This window comes from Nuphar pumila, chromosome 12 (genome assembly GCF_984573655.1).
Source record: "Nuphar pumila chromosome 12, dmNupPumi1.hap1.1, whole genome shotgun sequence".
Taxonomy (NCBI): Eukaryota; Viridiplantae; Streptophyta; class Magnoliopsida; order Nymphaeales; family Nymphaeaceae; genus Nuphar; species Nuphar pumila.
Window position 1 is genome coordinate 37,474,801 of NC_143260.1, and position 18,198 is coordinate 37,492,998.

The 18,198-nt window shown below is 35.1% G+C and overlaps 1 protein-coding gene and 1 long non-coding RNA gene across 2 annotated transcripts; both read right to left on the reverse strand.

Moving 5' to 3' along the window:
• Window positions 1–2,353: 2,353 nt before the first annotated feature.
• Window positions 2,354–3,355, reverse strand: LOC149820726 (uncharacterized). The gene is made up of 4 exons (XR_016426657.1): window positions 3,251–3,355; window positions 3,065–3,139; window positions 2,902–2,952; window positions 2,354–2,781 (listed from the first exon to the last, which is right to left on the reverse strand). It is a non-coding gene; the product is annotated as an uncharacterized LOC149820726 (long non-coding RNA).
• Window positions 3,356–6,716: 3,361 nt separating this feature from the next.
• On the reverse strand, window positions 6,717–17,122 carry LOC149820727 (superoxide dismutase [Cu-Zn]-like). Its single transcript, XM_089982771.1, has 8 exons — window positions 16,987–17,122; window positions 10,141–10,228; window positions 9,948–10,049; window positions 9,732–9,827; window positions 8,779–8,810; window positions 8,589–8,664; window positions 7,118–7,171; window positions 6,717–7,003 (listed from the first exon to the last, which is right to left on the reverse strand). The coding sequence occupies exons 2-8, from the start codon at window positions 10,214–10,216 to the stop codon at window positions 6,981–6,983; spliced, it is 459 nt and encodes a 152-aa protein (XP_089838897.1). The 5' UTR covers window positions 10,217–10,228; window positions 16,987–17,122; the 3' UTR covers window positions 6,717–6,980.
• Window positions 17,123–18,198: the final 1,076 nt, after the last annotated feature.

The following is an 18,198-nucleotide window of genomic DNA, read 5'->3' on the forward strand; positions in this document are numbered from 1 at the left end:
AAGGATCATAATAGGTAAAAAAAGTTCCTCTAAGTGTGCATCAACTCATCCTTCCTTTTAATATGGTAGGGCATTAATAATATGTCTGTATAAAACTCAAAATCAAACTTGAAAAATACAAATCAAGTTTGTATACAACAAAAGAGTGATTCTCATCATTTATAAAATGTGGTTCAAAGGAATTCACATCAACATTCATTTATATTCATGACATTTATTCATTCATCAACATTCATGACATTCATTCATTCACGTTCATGGCATACATTTGCATAAATAAATAATGATCAAGCAATTCGAATATAAGTTCATAAAGTAATAGGTCAAATCTCATTGATTGTGTTCAGCATGAAACACATGCACATGTCCTTCAAACAAGTCAAGACATAAGAGTCACTCTCAAACATAGCCAAAATTGCATTCGACCATTATAGTGTATTTTATACGTGCATATTTTTTAAGTAAAATAAGACGTACCAGTCTATAAAAAATGAAAGCGTTCATATTCTTTTTTTAAATGAACATACACATGTTCATCTCATGATTATGATATGCATTCTTACATTTATGTAATCATTAGGTCTTTTTTATAACCATTAATGCATTTTTGCATTTTATTCATACAGAGAATAGGCCATGCATCTCACACATATTTATCAAGTCGTGATTGAATCAACAAGTCAATCACCCGACCTTATACATGTTTTTTTATTTACATGTAAACTCATATGCAATGACACGTAAATATTAAAAATTTCTATGTGTCTACCTTTATATGATTATGCACATGATAAAAGTGATTCAATGAATCTAATGCATTGTTTCTTTTGATTACTTTAAGCTCTTCTGGCATAATAGAGGGCATAGCCAGCCAAAAACAATCATATGAATATTTATTATTCTATGTATTTTATTTTATTTTCTATAGCTTAACTTAGTCTATCTAAGACGGTCAATCCAGCAATACAATGATTGAGAGACGGATATAGAATCTTTGTACCAGCATATGCCCGCGTACACCGCTCGAGCTAAAAATAAAAGAGAATGTCTTCCCTTAATTTGCAAAGTTTTTTGCCCCACCCTATAAATCTCTAAGTAGGTCTGTTCCCTTAACCTTTGTGGGGCGAAGACGAGACACACGTAGTCCTCCAACATCTCAAATACTCCACAGGGTTTGTATTGTCTTTTTCTCTCCAAGAAAGATATGAGAACAAGATAAACTCAGTCATCTCGTTGAGATTGAGACGGACTCAGTCATCTCTGAGAGACCGACTTCACCGGCGCTTCATTTGGACATGTGGTCTCTGGGTTATCTTTTCATTAAAGTCATAGGTCATATTACAATGTCATTTTCTCATAGGATAACTCTCTCATGACCTTATGCATGATTCATGTCACATTTAATTCATACCCTCATGCATGATACGTGACTCATTCAAATATGCTTTGATGTATGGTACATGTTATAATTCATTCATGCTCCTATGCATGAATCATTCAATTTAAATTTATATGCAATAATACATTCATTGAATATATGACATGTTTCACATGCAAACGTTTACACAAACATTCAATTTAGACATGTGTTCATATCAATCACGCAACATTCATTTCAACCATACATATGCGCACATGTACCTGCAAAAGCGCACTGCAATTATTATTTGTGCAATGCTTTTGCATCTATTTCATTTACCACAGGTATTTACCCGATTTGCATAAAGTATTGCATTTCTTATTGTGTTTTGTCTTTTTAGCCGCTTGCGATACTTAGTATTAATTGCAATACCTGCATGACAATTATATATTTGCATGGTACAATATTTAAGTGATTTTACAAATTCTAAATTGAATTAACAAGTGCTCCTAAGCACTTTCAATTATGAACATAAATAATGTATAAGCACTTGCGAAAACTGCATTTGTAATGTGTGTGTTAACATAGTTAACTACGCGCATTTGCGCTGGCTTATATGCATTTTTATGACGCATTTGACATAATCGAAAACATGACATGAAAGTGTCTAAAATCACTTCAAAACTGATTTGTAAATACACATGATCTACTTTTAAAAACTTGCTTTGAATCTCCTTTTAAAAACTTGTTTTGAATCTCGTTTAAAACCGTGTCTAAACTTGAAAATTTCTCTTTTAGGCATTTTGCCCAAGACTTTATGTGGAACACAATTCTCCAAGTAAAACTGAAATTTCAGAATTACTAATATGCAAAACAAATTTAATTACCTTAAATAATAAATTCTAATTACATTCTCATATTTCTAATTAATAAAGAATCAATATAATTCAAGTGTTTGGCATGTGAAAACCAAACTATGCTAACATGCTACTATATTACATGCTAACATAACCCTAAAAGAATATGCTAGATTGTGACAAAACAACTTAAAAATTTAGTTAAGAGTTCCTGCTCTCTTAGATCTAAAATATAAGTAGGGTGAAACCCAAAAATTCGAGGGGTTTCACGAACTCTACACTGAATTACATCTTTGGCAATTCATCAAATACTTGGTGTCACTTGCAACACCAAGTAAGAAAAGACAACAATGGGTTCAGCTTGGCTCACTTATAGTGCAACACGAATTTCAGTGGGGTGTTGGGAAGCAAATCTGCCACAAAAACAACGCCGAACTAAAATCGGGTTGGGCAATTTCCTCGAAATCGGCCCTGAACAACACTAAAATCGTCAAGGCTCGAAGGATGGTTGTAGATGGGAGTCTTCTACAGTCTGCACGCAGTCTCAGGCATCTCCAACAGTAGCTGCATGTTACCCAAGGTTGGAAATGGCATGCAAAACGAGGAAATCTCAATTTAAGAAAACTTGGCAAGAATAAAACTTTAAAAAATAAAAAATCGATGAAAGAGGTGAGGAACACATGCCTCTACATGTATGTGGGATGACTCAGATCTGTTGGGACATGATTCCCAAGTCTGAAATGACACAAATCTCAAACAAAACCCGAATAAGAAAATCAGCTACGAGGAAGATGCTCAAAATAGAGGGAAAAATCAGTAAAGAAGGAGATGAGAGAGAGCTGCTCACCTAGGTGTCAATGGTGGCTGGAGGTGACGCAAATTCTAAAAAAAAATGTAGCACAAAATCCAACGCAAGGATCGGCTAGGGTTTGCACAAACACCCAAAGAAATAAAAAGAGAAGAGAGAGGTCAATCTCTCAAGAATTCAATGAGGAAGGAGAAGAAACTTTAGATGAGGAAGAGGAAGACTCACCGATGGAAAAAATGGAGGCTGGGAATGAATCTGCGGTAGTTGGTGCGATTTCCAAGGAGGAGTGAAGAGGCAGGAGAAGAGTTCACGTTTTGGGGAAATGTGAAAGGAAAGCCACATTCGGCTGAGTAAAATGAGGAAGGAAAGAAGATTGACGGAGGTCGAGTGCCATAGTGGGCCCCACCTTAATCGACTCTCCCGTGGGTCTTGCGCCCAAGGGAGTTAGGTCCAATCCGGGTCCTGTTTGATCCCAAACCCTAAATCGATTTCAACAAAAATCTATATCAACTAAAATAATTATAAAAATTTATATTTAAAAATCTATCATTTAAATTGCAATCTAGAAATACTTATAAATTCATTTAATTATTTAAAAACCCATGAAAACCCTAATTTGGGTCAACTCATTGGGTCAGAACCCACTTGGAAAACAAGTTTCAAATTAAAAATGCAATTTTATTTTTAAAACTTTAAAAATGTGATTAAAACTTGTAAAATTCTTCAAAAAAAATTATTTAACAATATTTTGTTAAGCATTCTGAAAAAATAGCTATTTAATTAGAATAACCAAAATGTCCCTAGGTTAAAAATTAATGTGTTAATGACTAAAATCATCTAGTTAAACTTAAAATACTTGGAAAATACCTTGATAAGTCATATCTCACTAAAACATATAGGTTTAATTATAAATGAAATATTTTAAATAGTAAAATTATCCAAAAAGTTCTGAAAAAATATCAATTATGCCAGAAATAAGTAAATGAACTTGTCAAATACTAAAAAATAAAATTTAAATGTTAGAAACACATCTATAACTTGAATAAGAATGTTTTCTTTATTTATTTATAATCTTTAAATTTTTTACCCGTTTTACACTGCATCTCTGCCATTGAGAGAGAGAGAGAGAGAGGCCACAAGTCTGGTGGTTGGCATGTTTGGCCGTGAGAAGACTGGAAGATCGCCATTGCGTTTGGGGGAATGTAAGAATAACTTGAAGGGTAATTCTGTCTTTTAAAGTGACCAAACTCACCTTAAATCAGGGTCAAACCAACGGCGGTTGCCTCAAGCGTATGTTTGAACATTACTTTCAAATTCCAGGCGGTTAGTTGTAATATTCCAAATGTTAGGTGCCTTTTTGTAAACAGATTTATAGTTTGGCGCCCTTTTACAAATTGTTCTAAAAACTAAATGTACATTTGAATCAGTGTTTTCAAATTTGAATAGGTCGAAAATCAGACGTCCCATCGGATCTTAAAATAGCAAAAGCAATAGATTGGACCCTTGTTTGTGTGTGTGTGCATGTTTTAATTAGTAATCTTTGTTAAACCATATGAAGTGAAAAGAATAAAACTTCCAAAAAAAACACCCATGTGACATAGAATACTTATTTTCCTTTCACATAAAATTATATTTTGAAATATGCGACAGTAAATTTCTAATAATAGCAGATTCTAGAGGGTTTATTTCTCCCATGTTTTTCTTCCCTTTTTTTCTCAAATCAGGGTAAAATCTGAAATCCATGATCGGCAAAAAAGAAGGCAGTTTCTACTGTATTTTACCCATAACTGATTTTCCTTAAATCTAGGGTAGGTTGTTTGTTTAAACCGAATCAAATAGATAAAAAAGCCAATCCCCACGTACTCCTGCAAGACTGATTTGAAATAAAAATATATTTTTTTAAATATTTTAAAATTGTATCCAATGGACTAAAATTTTCATAATTTTTACTCGTTATAATGCTGCAATATTATAAGGTCGCCTTTGTTTGTATCTCGTGATTCTAAATCACAGGGTAGACAAGACTAGCCAATTTGATTTCCATTCACATGAGAAATGTGTAAAATGGCCCCTAGTGTGTTCTCTTATCAGGAGGGATTCCTCCCACAATTTACATGTGAGAAAGGGGGCAGATGAGAATCATTCTCTCCTACATTTTGAATGCGAGAAATGGAGCAAATGAGAATCATTCTCTCACAATTGTGAGGGTCAAATATGTGTGGAAGACGTGTTTGAAAAAACAGTAAGAAGGGTAGGCGGTCTCCCTTTTCAAGAAAGGAAAAAACTACTAAATTTTATTTTTTTCAAGAAAAGTTACAATTTGTGGCTTACGTTTCAAATATTTAAGTTCTCACAAGTGCTTCAAACTGTCAACATATTCTTTACATGTTCTTTATTTTTTATGTTTGATCTTACGGTATTCCGCATCCAACCATGTCAACAAGATCACCAATATCTGATTAATGTAAGTCTTGTTTGGATCTATTTTTATTTATTGTTTACATAGATAAATTTAAGCATATTTTATAAAAAACAATCTTATCCTGAATGTTTGGATCACGAACTGTTTAAATTATAATGAAGAAGAAAAGAAAAAAAATAGTGGATAGTAGTGATGATGGCAATGGTAGGTAGTGGTGGTAACAGTAATGATAGTGGTAGCAGTGACCAAAGGTGATGGGGGAGAAGGGGAGGGGGAAGGAACCGTACGCTAGGGGCCTCTTTAATAAGAGGGTAGCCGCTACGTGGTGATGGTGGCAGTTTTAATGGCATAGAAATGATGTTAGTAACGTGGTTGTGGTTGTGACGGTGACAGTGAATAAATGGTGGCGGTGGCCATGGGGTGGAATGAAAAAAAATAAATAGTTATAAAAAAAAGGTTTTTTATTTTATTTTATTTTTATTTATAAAATATTTTTAACAAATCCAAACACTAAAACTTGATTGTAAGTACTACAGGAAAAGCCAATCGCGGCTAGTCTTGAAAGCTGTTTTTCATTTCAATCTTAATGTAATCATTCCCCAACCATACCATGAATGAAATAATGAGAAAATGCCAGTAGAACCCAGTTTTTCTCACCACCTACAACTGTAAAGCCCTGTTTGGAATCTAGTAGATAGGAATGGAATCATGTGTTTATGCATCTGAAGAAGTGGCAGCTCCCAAATCCAGGATTTAATGTAAATACAAAGGAGAAAGGGCCTCACTTCACATCCCCAGCTACCAGATTCCAAACGGGACCACCAAGGTAGTTTGACCAGTTATCAGATACTAAACATGCCCTAAATCCTTTCCTACCCTTATGAAAGCTTTCACATAAGAAGGCTGAGCTGGCAGCTTTTTTAGAAATCCACGTCCATTCCCATGAAAATCCTTTCTTTTACACAAAAAAAGAAACAAATGAAACCTCACTAAAAAAACATTTCACGATATTTTATCCTTTTTTTTATTATATATTTTCATATACTAATACTTCGGGAAAGTTACCCACATAAAAAACAGATTTTTCAAAATATTACAAGATTTTCCTTCATAGATTGCAACATGATTCTTGGTAATGACTCAACACCCACAACGAGTTCTTAGCTCTTGAAGTCATCCGAAACGGTTTTGGCAATCTTGGCCATTGCAAGGGATGGTGGGATAGGTCAAGTACCAGTTTATATGCAGTGCAACGCAGACCATCCACAGTAAACAACCAACAAGCAATGCAATTTTCAGAAACTGCAGCACCCTTGCAAAAAGTTTTTCTGTTTCTGAAAAAGTCATCTTCAGATTCTGCCTAAATTGATCACAACAAGCAAAAAACTTCAACATAGCAAACACCAGAAAGAGACTGAACATGAAAAGAGTGATTAAAAGCAGCATCTGTTCACATTCTCACATTATTCTTAACATCAACCCTACTGAATGGTCCTCCACTGCACCACAATCCAAGATGGCAACGCCCCACTTTTATGCTTGAAGTCCAATAACACCTGCAAAAGGATTTGACAACATGAAATAAGGAAATAGTCAGACACCACTAAAAATTTTTGATCAAAAATTCAGAAATTCTGACATGCAGAGTGAACTAGGACAAGAGTGCCTACCGCAAGCAACCCTGCCACCGGCATTTCCAGTAGTTTTGCTGAGTTCATGTCCACCTAAAAGCACAATGGAGAGATAAGAGACAACAAATTATTTAAAATAAAACTCTAGGTCTAGAGCAGGAGGGGAGCCACGTTCTGTGTAGGGTGGGCACGTGCCCACCCAAACCCAGAAAAAAACCCCAAGGGGTAATGGGTCATGCCCACCCTGACCTGGACCGTAGGTGGCCAGTGCCCACCTTGACCTTGACCTGGACCGTAGGTGAGCAGTGCCCACCCTGACCGGGACTGCAGGTGGGCAGTGGCCTGGGTCAGGGTGGGCACCACTCGTGCCCAACACCTGAGCCTCTATCTCTCTATTCCTTTGATTTTGGTTAAACAAATGTTTTTTTTTTCAGTTTGCATAAATTTATGGTTTTTTTAGAAATTAAGGTATTGATTTTGGCTTTTCCAAATAACATAAATGTTTAATTAAGGGTTCAATTTTTTTTGTGTTCTTTTAACTAGGTTTTATCGAATAATAGCATGAATGCTTTGATTTTAAGGGTTTATTTGCTTTCTTTAGCATAATGTATGATAAGGTTTTTATTTTTTTTATTTAGTTTATTTTTAAATAGAATAAATGTTTAATTAGAGTTTTATGTTTTTTGTATATTTTTTAATTAGCATTAGGCATACAATGAATGCTTGATTTTAGTTAGAATATTAGTGTTTTTTTCAATGAACATAAATCCATGATTTTTTAGAAATTAGGGAAACGGTTTGCATTTTTCCAAATGACGCAAATGCTTAATTATACATTTTGGGTTTTTTGTGTTAGTTTTTTTATATCATTAAGCAAGATTCCATTAATGAAAGTTTGATTTTGGTTATTACTTATCAATCTCCTAAATCTTTGATTTTTGTTAGAATTTAAGTATTTTATTTGGTTTCTTAAATGCGGGCATTTTTGTCTTTTTCAATCAATATTAAACATGATTCCATGAATGCATGTTTGATTTTGGTTAGAATTTTAGAGGTTTTATATTTCTTTTTCAATTAACATATCTATGAATCAAGTTATTAAGAACGTACTGTTTTAGTTTTTTTTACTGGGCAATTGTGCCCACCCGAATTTAGATTTTTGGCTCCGTCCCTGGTCTAGAGTTATTTAACATTGGCATTGAGAACCACAATTAAGCAAGATAAAGAAACATTTTAGTCAATAACTAATAGGAATTGCAAAGAAGAAGTGGTGATCTAAGTTGATAAAATATCTGGCAGAGATGCACGGATGAAGAACCCATACTTTTCATGAAGAAATCCTTTTAACCAATCATTATTTGAGATTGGAGTTTATATAAAAAAGAAACTGTTCCGTGTACATAGCAGTAGATGAAGCAGAAGCTGTGCTTTACACTAAGTCACATTAATTGGAATCTGCACTTCTTAAATTTACAAAGCAAGCTGAATGCAAAGGAGAGCATGAAATTACCCTTTCCAAGATCATCAGGATCAGCATGCACTACAAGGGCTCTCCCAATGATGGAATTTGGTCCAGATAGAGGAATCTGAAACATGTATATGTACAGAATATTGAGAATAAATCATTATTAGCAATAAGAGGAAAACTTGAACATGAGATCTAAATATCATGATCATGAACAGCAGATAAGTAAAATCACCTGACAGTCAGTAATAGTAACAGTAGCAGTACCTAAAATTACATTAAAAAAAGGTATTAGTGAACAGCAAAGGAAAACTATGAGATTCAACACCATTAGACGCTATTGTCTAGCACGTCAACAAATCATGTAGACAACCTGCCAGCATTTTTGAAGCACCAGGCATTCTAACTATGTCACACTTTTCGAAACTAAAACAGCAATAGGAAAAGAGAAATCAAACCTTGAGAAAAGAGAATTGTGTGAGATTTGTTCTCTAATTCAGAACTCAGAAGTCAGACAGCTGAATCTGGTCAAGGCCAAAAGCAATGGTAGACTAGGGGCCTCTTTGTTTCACTGACAAGGGAAGAGTTCTTCATGGGAAAGGGGCACTGAATTCTAAAGACTACTGCCAGCTCAACATTCACATGAAAGTTATATTATATGGAGGGAGGTATGAAAGGATTTACGCACGTAGAAAGGTGAGGAGAAAATGTGGGGCTCGCTTATGCCAGCAGGCACTTTCGCAGCATGATGTTTGGATGTTTAATTTCATCCATGGCAGGAAAGGGGGAGGGAAAGGGGCGCTATCTCAGCAATTTCCTATAAAAACCACATGAAACAGACTGACCCTAGGAAACCAAACAACAGGACAAATGAGAAGATGGTTTTGTGCAAAATCTGTTGCCTAATTCAGAAATCAGACAGTTGAATCTGGTCAGGGACAAACATGTTTGCAGCTTGGAACCAAATAGCATGAGTACAATATATGCCAACTATGTTGGTGGAGACAACAAAATCCTACCAACTTGAGAGTCAAACTCAAGCAACCAAATAACAAGGCGCCCAAGTCGACTCAAGCTAAGAGGCCCTAAAACAGTGAGAAGAAAAAATTAAACATGGTACAGACGAGAAAGCACAAACTTGAGAAAATATGACCATGAAATTCACACTGCAACACAAGCTACAGTTACCATCTTCGCCCACAGTGATGTTTCCAAGGTCACCAGCATGGCGAATTCCATCCTCAGGGGCACCATGCTCTTTGTTATCAGGATTAAAGTGTGGTCCTGTTTATCGAGTCAAACATTTAACAGCAATTAAAAGAAGAAAAGAGAAAATTAGCTCCCAACAGAAAACATCAACTTGCTCCATCTTCTAATACAAAACTGTCAGGAAGTACACTGTACCAGTTGATATGCAGCCATTTGTTGTGTCACCAAGGGCATGGACATGGAATCCGTGGAGTCCAGGCTTAAGACCAGAAACAGTGCCAGTTACTGTTGTGGGGTCTGTGTACAAAAGATAATCATCCATGTAAAATCAGTATCAATGCTCAACGAAACCTCAAGTGGATCTTTAATAAGTTTCAACATCCAATACCATCTCCCTCCTGAGTGAAATATATGGTGCCACTGACACCGTCCTTGCTACCCAAAATAACAACAGCCTTCACCATTGTTAATGTGATCTAGACCAATAAGAAACAAATAAGGGTGAAGTCAGCAAAGACTGTTTGAAAAAGATGAAGCCAGTTAAATCCAATATACAATGCAGACCATCTTAGAATCTTGTTGATTTAACAAAACATGTCCCTATCCAGGTCAAGATTCTCTGTAGACTTGGAAGTAGAGAAACAAAACTAGTGATGGGTCGTGCAAGTCCATTTCCGTATCACCCACAAATGCCCGTCCCTACCATTTTTTATGAATGCTTAAGCAAGGCCATTTAAGCTGACAAGTCACAACACAAGCAGTAACCTAACATATAAAACTAGCTTCTACATCACTTCACATCAGTCTTTGCTCCTCCTTTATTCTGTGTTGTATGTGTGTCTATCTGTATCTTTCTTTTTAAAGTGAATTAAATCAAAGCAACTTGCTGAAAGAATTATGAAAAAAATAAAAATAGGTGATTTGGCCTTTTTTTAGCATTTTGATGTAGGCTAGTATTGAAAACCTAGCTCACTGCTATTGGACTGTGCATTCAAACTCGCTTGACAGTGATTGAGATTCGCACATAGGCTAGTTTATCTGCGCATAAAATTTCACACCTGTCACAGGGATTCGGCCAACCAAGTGCCGCACCCGCATCGACGCGATGCAACGCGACACGGGTGCGCGTGCGGCAACCAGTGCGGTCAACCCGACCCTGGTTGCGGTCATATATGTCCAACTGTTGGACTTTAAAAAAAAAAAATTTGCCCGATGAAATGGGCTGACGAGAGGAGGATTAGGGCAAAAAAAATTTGCCCTAATCCTCCCTACCCCAACGTTGCGACCCGTCTCCCGACCCTGATGCCGGCGACGACCTCGATCTTTCGGTACCTACTCTCTCTCTCTCTCTCTCTCTCTCTCTCTCTCTCTCTCTCTCTCTCTCTCTCTCTCTCTCTCTCTCTCTCCAGAACCGGCTTTTGGATCACCGGAATCTGACCTTTATACAGGTTTTTCCGTGATTCAAGAATCAAAATCAATGGCTACGAGCCTATGAAGTATGAAGGTAAGGTATCAAATTTCTTTCTGCTCATGAAAACATATTTTTTCATCAAAAAATCATGATCCAAGAGTCGATTCACACTAAATCGAGCATGCTTAACACATCTAATAGTTCAGATCTATCATAAGACACTTCAAAACTATGGGGCAGAATGGGGCAAAACAAGAAATGAGGCCTAATATGTTCAATTCTCATATATATATATATTTGGATTCCTTTAAAACTCTTATTTACATGTATTTAATGCTTAATCCAAACTTGTACATATGTTTATAATTGCTTACTCACTAAGCAACATGCTTTGGACTGAATTAATTTAACAAGAAATATATAATATTTTAAAAATAATAAATAGTATTTTTTGTTATAATATTGTCATTTAAAAATATCACTAATTTATCACAATATTTTCAAAATGTGGGTGATATTTGTGACACGCACACACACCAATTAAAAAAGAAACCATAGTTGTTGGTGTTTTTCCTAAATCCAAGCATGCATGTATAATGGATTGTAGATGTGTTTATCATGGCTTGTTATTAGAAAATATGCTTTGATATCGAATTAATTCAACCAAAACATTTGATTTTTTATCACAAAGTTTTGCTTTTAATTGGATCTCTTTAGAAACCCATTTAAACATAAAACTAAAGATACCTAATTTAATGCATGTTTTCCACTAAATAGACTATGAAGAATATATTTGCAGTTCAAGTAAGTGCAGACTCTGCACTTATATATATTTTTTATAATCCCATGCTTAGGAGTGTCCACTTTGCATTAATGTTATTGTTATATATTTTTCTCATACCTTTCGGTATTTATTTACTATTATATTTTTTAGAACTTATTGTATATATTATTGACCTTGGACGTGCATAATTGATTTTAATATAACTTTTTTTTTGTTTTCAAGACAAAAATGACGGATAAAGGAAAAGGACTTGCGTCATCCTTGTCCCCGCACGTGACTTAGTGAGAGTGACGATGGGAAGCCACTATGGTACATGTAGATAAGCTTGCAAAAACTGGAGGAAGTGGTGGAAACAAGAGATTTCGATGCAAGCTCTATGAAAAAGATTTTGTTGGGTCTTACACATGAGTTAAGCCTCATTTGTTGAATATACCAGGACATGACATTTCAGGATGCAGAAGAGTTGATGAGGTAATGCGAAGATAATATAAGAAAATACAAGATGAATATGAGAAGACAATAAGTGATTCTTGTGCAATTAGTATACTATTTTTAAGCCACCAAGAAGATACTAAAAAAAATGGAGGTAAGAGGTAAAGAAAGAGAAACGATACAAGCATCATTCAATACATATGGAAGGGAGGAGATGGATAAAAAGTAAGAAGGTATTTTTATCCTAATTCACTATCATTTAATGCAGCTAGAAATCCTTATTGAAAGGATTTAGTTACTTCTTTGGCAAATTGTAATTTAAGTGGTTATATACCTCCAAGCTAAGAAAAACTACAAATCACACTTCTTGTATAAGAGAAGACAAATGTTGAGAGATTGGTAGAAATTAAAAAATATTCATGAAAACAAAATAGAATTTCCATTGTTTCTGATGGGTGAACAGATATTCAAAGGCATCCACTAATTAATTTCATTGCTTCTTCGCTTAGGGACTCAATATTCTTGAAAGCATTTGATGCATCCGAGAAATATAAAAATGTTGAGTATTTGAAGAGGTTGTTTATACAAGTAATAAAAGAAGTGGGTCATGAGAAAGTAGTACAAATCATCATAGACAACGCTCCAGTTTGTAAAAGTACAACATTTAGTTTAGAGAGTGAGTATCCTCATATTTTTTAGACTCCTTGTATAGCACACAGCTTGAATCTGACCCTCAAGAACATCTGCAACCCCAAAGAAGAAGAAAATTCACCAACATATGCTCTATATTCATGGATTGAGAAATTAGAAAAAAATATCAAAAACATTAGGAATTTTGTTGTCAACTACCATCATGCTAATGTTATATTTAATAGGCATTCTGACCTAAAATTGTTTAAGATCGTTGAAACACGTTTTGTGTCCATCATTGTGATGGTGAAGAGGATTAAGGAAGTGAAGAATGTTTTGGTTAGCATGATGACTGATGGACATTCTATCGTGTTGATATGATATCAATGATCAAGAAATTAAGAAATTCATTATTGATGATGAGTTTTGGGACAGAGTTTTATATTTCCTTCAATTCACGCAACATATTTGAAAAATGTTAAGAGAGGTTGATAAGGATGAGCCTATGTTTCACAAAGTTCATAAAATGAGAAATAATATGATTGAAAAAATGCAAGTTGTAATCTTCAAGCATGAAAAAAATCGTGCATTGGATGATTCAGAATTTTTTAACCATATTCATTCAATTTTAATCAGAAGATGAAATAAGAGCAACACTCTTTTGCATTGCATGACACATTTGCTTAATCTAAAATATTATGCAAAAAAGTGGCAAGAAGGTAGTATTGATTGTGCCCCTCTAAATTTAGACCCAGAGCTATCAAGGCATAGAAATATGTGCATGACAAGAATTTATCCAGAATCACATATTTTAAATCAAGTTACACAAGGGTCTGAAAATTTTGCATCTTCGAGATTATATGGCCAGGCATTACTAGCGAGAGAGGAGGAAAATATAGATCCTATCACATGGTGGACAACATTTGGATCAGAAACACCTCTTCTCCAACGTCTTGCATTGAAATTGCTATCTTAACCTGCTAATTCATACTGTTGTGAAAGAAATTTGAGCACATATTATCAAATTCACAACATGAAGAGAAACAAAGTCACCAGCAAGCGTGCAAAGAATTTAGTATATGTTCATTTTAATCTTTGACTACTCTCGCGAACCAATGATGAATACATATATTAATTACTCTTTTAATTATTTGATTATTTCTTAGTTTTTTTATTTAAATATACTTGTATTTAACATTTTCAAATTGGGTTTGTAACGCAGACAAGGATCATCCAAATTTTGAAATGTAAACCCCGAAGAGTGTGACTTAAAGGGAGAGTATGATTTCAACATTACAAACATGGATTTATCTGAGCTCAGTCTTCCTTTTTTATGATGCATTTAATGATGAAACAAAAAATTATTATGAACAATTACCTTATCGTCATATACATTGTGTAGGATATACTTTTGGTACATAATTACGCATTGTTTGCTTTTGTTAGTATTCTGTATAATTTACTTTATTTCTGCTTTACTTATTTGATTATTTCTAATATATATTTAAGTTGATTTAATTGTGGTGTTAGTTTTTATGATGTAGAATAGAAATGTAGATTGTTATTTTGATTTATTGCATGCATGATGATGAATTGATTTGATGATATTATGATAATTGTTTTTTATTTCATTAGTGTTTTTGTTAAAACTTAAAAATTACATACATATATATATATATTTTTTTTATATTTTTGCCGCACCCTGCACCCAAGTTTTTTGAAAGTGCCGCATCGCCGCACCCATGTGACATAGTTTCACACTTATTGGGCACCGTTTAATCTGTTAGGTTGGCAGTGATACTTTGGTTCTACATAAAAAAAACTTTCAACTCAAAACAGCACCAGAAGAATCAGATCACCAATTTGGCTGGGCACTGAGCATAAGCATCTGATACCTGTCAGAGACATAAATCCAGCATATGAAAACCTTTCTAAAAGAATCTTTTACAGTTTTACTCGATTTAATTGATAGGCTTGCAATAATCTGCAAAAGATTCTTGCCAAAATATTCATTTTTGAACCTTTATTTTCAATTAACCAGGATATGATAACCAGATGCTCAGTTTTCCTTTTAATCAAGATTTCACCGCTCATATGGCAAAACACAAAGAAAAGAACACAAACTCAGCCCGAACCAAAAGTGAATAATGCGTATGAATCCTATGAGAATTAAGATGCTTATTCAGTAGAAATTATTTCATAAGCATTCTTGTGGTTGTTTTCCTTGGAAAACCAATTTGAACATATACAGATAGAACTTGCAGGGTTTCAGAAGTAAGGTAAAGGTCATCTGTTCTCCAGATGCAAGCCATCGCAATCTTTTTGGTGCATGCACAGTTCCCAGATCCTCAACTTATGATCATAACCTAGTCTGGGTTCTATATAATTCAAATGATCATGTTCGTGCCACATAGTGTTGGGGTTACTGGGTATATAGTGGAAATGCAATGTGGGGTTCATGTCTCCAGCCACAATGAGCAGTTGATATATCTCCATCCCTTTCGAAAAAATAAGGTTCAAACAAATTCTATTCTCAGTTCTGCAACAGTGAAAGGATCCAACTTCTGCCAGATAGCTAACCCAACACCAAAAAAAAAAGACAATTACACACAAACAAACATATGCCAAAGATCATTGCTAAACTTACACAAACACAATCACCCATAAAGGTGCCAAAAACTTTAATAAATGGAAATTAATTCTCTACCATGTGGTTCATTTCTGACACGTTCATACATAGGATAAAATTATGCCCTTATCTTCAATCTTGGAATGCTGTCATAATTTCCAAGGACAAAATTTCAATCAAAAATGAGCAGAGAGATTCCATCCGAAAATATTGGCCACAATCCTAAGAAATTATTCAGATTTTAGGCTTTAGTTTTTATCTTAGCTTTGCGGATTAGACTTCAGAGAATTGGAATTTTGTGTACCAAAATTGCAACAACGGTTTTGCAGTTGAATTTAAATAGACACAGGGACCCCAATAATATCTAAGTCAAGGTTTCAAAATGACAACAATCCAAAACCATCAATAGGGTAAGGGGAGATGTTCAGCATCTGTTTGATTCCAATACTTTTGCAACAAAACATCTTAACCATAATTTTCCTCAACCTTCAGAAATAAATTAAAGCAGAAAAGATAACCAGAAAAAGGGGGGAAATGATGAACCCCGACTAGGATTCGAAATTAGCAGTGAAAAAAAAATCACGGCAACAATGAAAGACTTGAATCAAATGTTAGGAAGTAGTCAACTTCCGATGAAATGGTAAATGCCATGAAGGCACAGATACAAAGGCCACAACACCAAAAGCAGAAGTCGAGAATGCAATATATTCAATCAGATGTCGCAATCTACCGCTATTAGATAATATATATTTCCATACAACAAACAAATATGAAGCTACAGACATGATGAAGTTATTTTGTAACCAGGAAAAAACAACACACACAAACATCGGAAGTATACAAACAGAATAATCAGGGTAAGATGACACAGACCATTTTCACTGGAAAAAGAAGGTAACGAAACCATCAAGCACACTACATAAGAAGATGCAGCTCAAGAAGCGCCACTCTAACCCATTCCCCAAAGATCAAAGGCACCATCAAGGCTTTTCTGTAAAATCAGATCGATTTCCTCGATACCCACAAACAGATTTCTCTTGTTTTCTCTCCTAAGTTGATCGATGCATGGGTACTTGATCAGAAAAAGGGATACAAAAAACAGAAACAGATACACCCACAAACTACTTGAGCTATAACCATTACGTCCCAAGAAGAGAATGATACACGCGGTCATCCAAGTATTATTACTCACAAAACTGATTCAGATCCTGATTGGCATACCTCCACAAAATCAACCATAATGATAATAGTGAAAAAGAAAGAAAACACAGTTGATGTAGAGTTCCAGTATACACACACACACACACAGAGAGAGAGAGAGAGAGAGAGAGAGAGAGAGAGAGCTCACCACAGGACACCCCTGCAGAGAGAAGGAAGCAAGAGAGAGAAGTGGGTGTGAAACAGGTCGGTATCTCAACCCAACAAAGGCAAGGGAGAAGCCAGAAATGGGCTCCTCACTCTGACCCCTTTATATAGCGTGTCCGTCTGATACCCGGCTCCCACCGATCCACCTCACCTGTGTTAAATTATTAATTAACTTCTATTTTAATGATGTTGATAAGCTCTCTCCTTTTTTTTATTGGATAGTCTGAAAAGCTCTCATTTACTCTAATGGTAAAAGTAAATTTCGAACAGTGGCAAGTATTCAACTCTCCTCCTGTAAAGTGGTTAAAAAGTAGAGGTTTTAGTTTGATGAACTAACTGTCAAAAGTGACGCTTGAGCTTATCTTCAGTCATTTAATGTACTCAGTAAAAAAAAACCATAGTCGCAGTTATTATTTTCTCAATCAAAACTTGTAGACGTGTTTGCCATGGTTTGTGTAAAAAGATAGGATTTGACATCTAACTGGAAAATTTCTTTCTGGGAAAATTTTTCATGCATTATAAGCCGTCAATTTCGCCAGGCCTGGGAGTTGGAGTTTCTACCTTTTAAAAACCTGGGGTTTTAGGAAATCTTGAAAATTTGTCATAATTGAGTAGGTAAGGATTAATAGTTAAATGTCATAATTAAGATTTCCTGGCATTGAGCCTCAGATATTGACTATCTGTCCAAGTTTGTAGGACATAATGATCACATTTATAATTTTTTTTTATAGACTAAGGAAAAAATACCCTTCATTATTGACTGCACATTAGCCTAAAACCCTTGAAGTGCCTCCTACCCACCGAAAAGTACACCCTTGTGCCAGGCAACGCCACCCATAGGTTTCGAACTTGCAATGTCTCGTCAACTAGGTAACATTCACAGGTGGCTCTTAGGAGATGAGTGAAGATCTTATGGGCAGCCACCTTTACAATTAGCAGTGCAGGAAACCGAAAATTTTTTATGTAATCAACACTATCTATAAATATTTGCTTTTGTATGGTTTCCAATTTTTATGGCTGGCTGGTAATCGATGGTTCTAGAAGCAGGGATGTGTGGTAGAGAAAGAGTGCCTAAACTCACTCTGGGAGGAAACAAAATAGGGAAGTTCGATGGGATTTTTTTTTTAAAGGCAAGCTGGGGTTAGGCAGACACCAACCTGTCATACAACTATACCATTCGGTTTTGAACCTGCAA

What these genes read in the sequence shown, in the direction of transcription:
- LOC149820727 (XM_089982771.1), bottom strand. Translation starts at nt 10,216, where the DNA reads ATGGTGAAGGCTGTTGTTATTTTGGGTAGCAAGGACGGTGTCAGTGGC. An exon ending in CATCACTGTGGGCGAAGATG is followed by an intron (nt 8,811 to 9,731) that starts GTAACTGTAGCT and finishes ATGTAATTTTAG; the next exon opens with GTACTGCTACTGTTACTATT. An exon ending in CGGTGGCAGGGTTGCTTGCG is followed by an intron (nt 7,004 to 7,117) that starts GTAGGCACTCTT and finishes ATCCTTTTGCAG; the next exon opens with GTGTTATTGGACTTCAAGCA.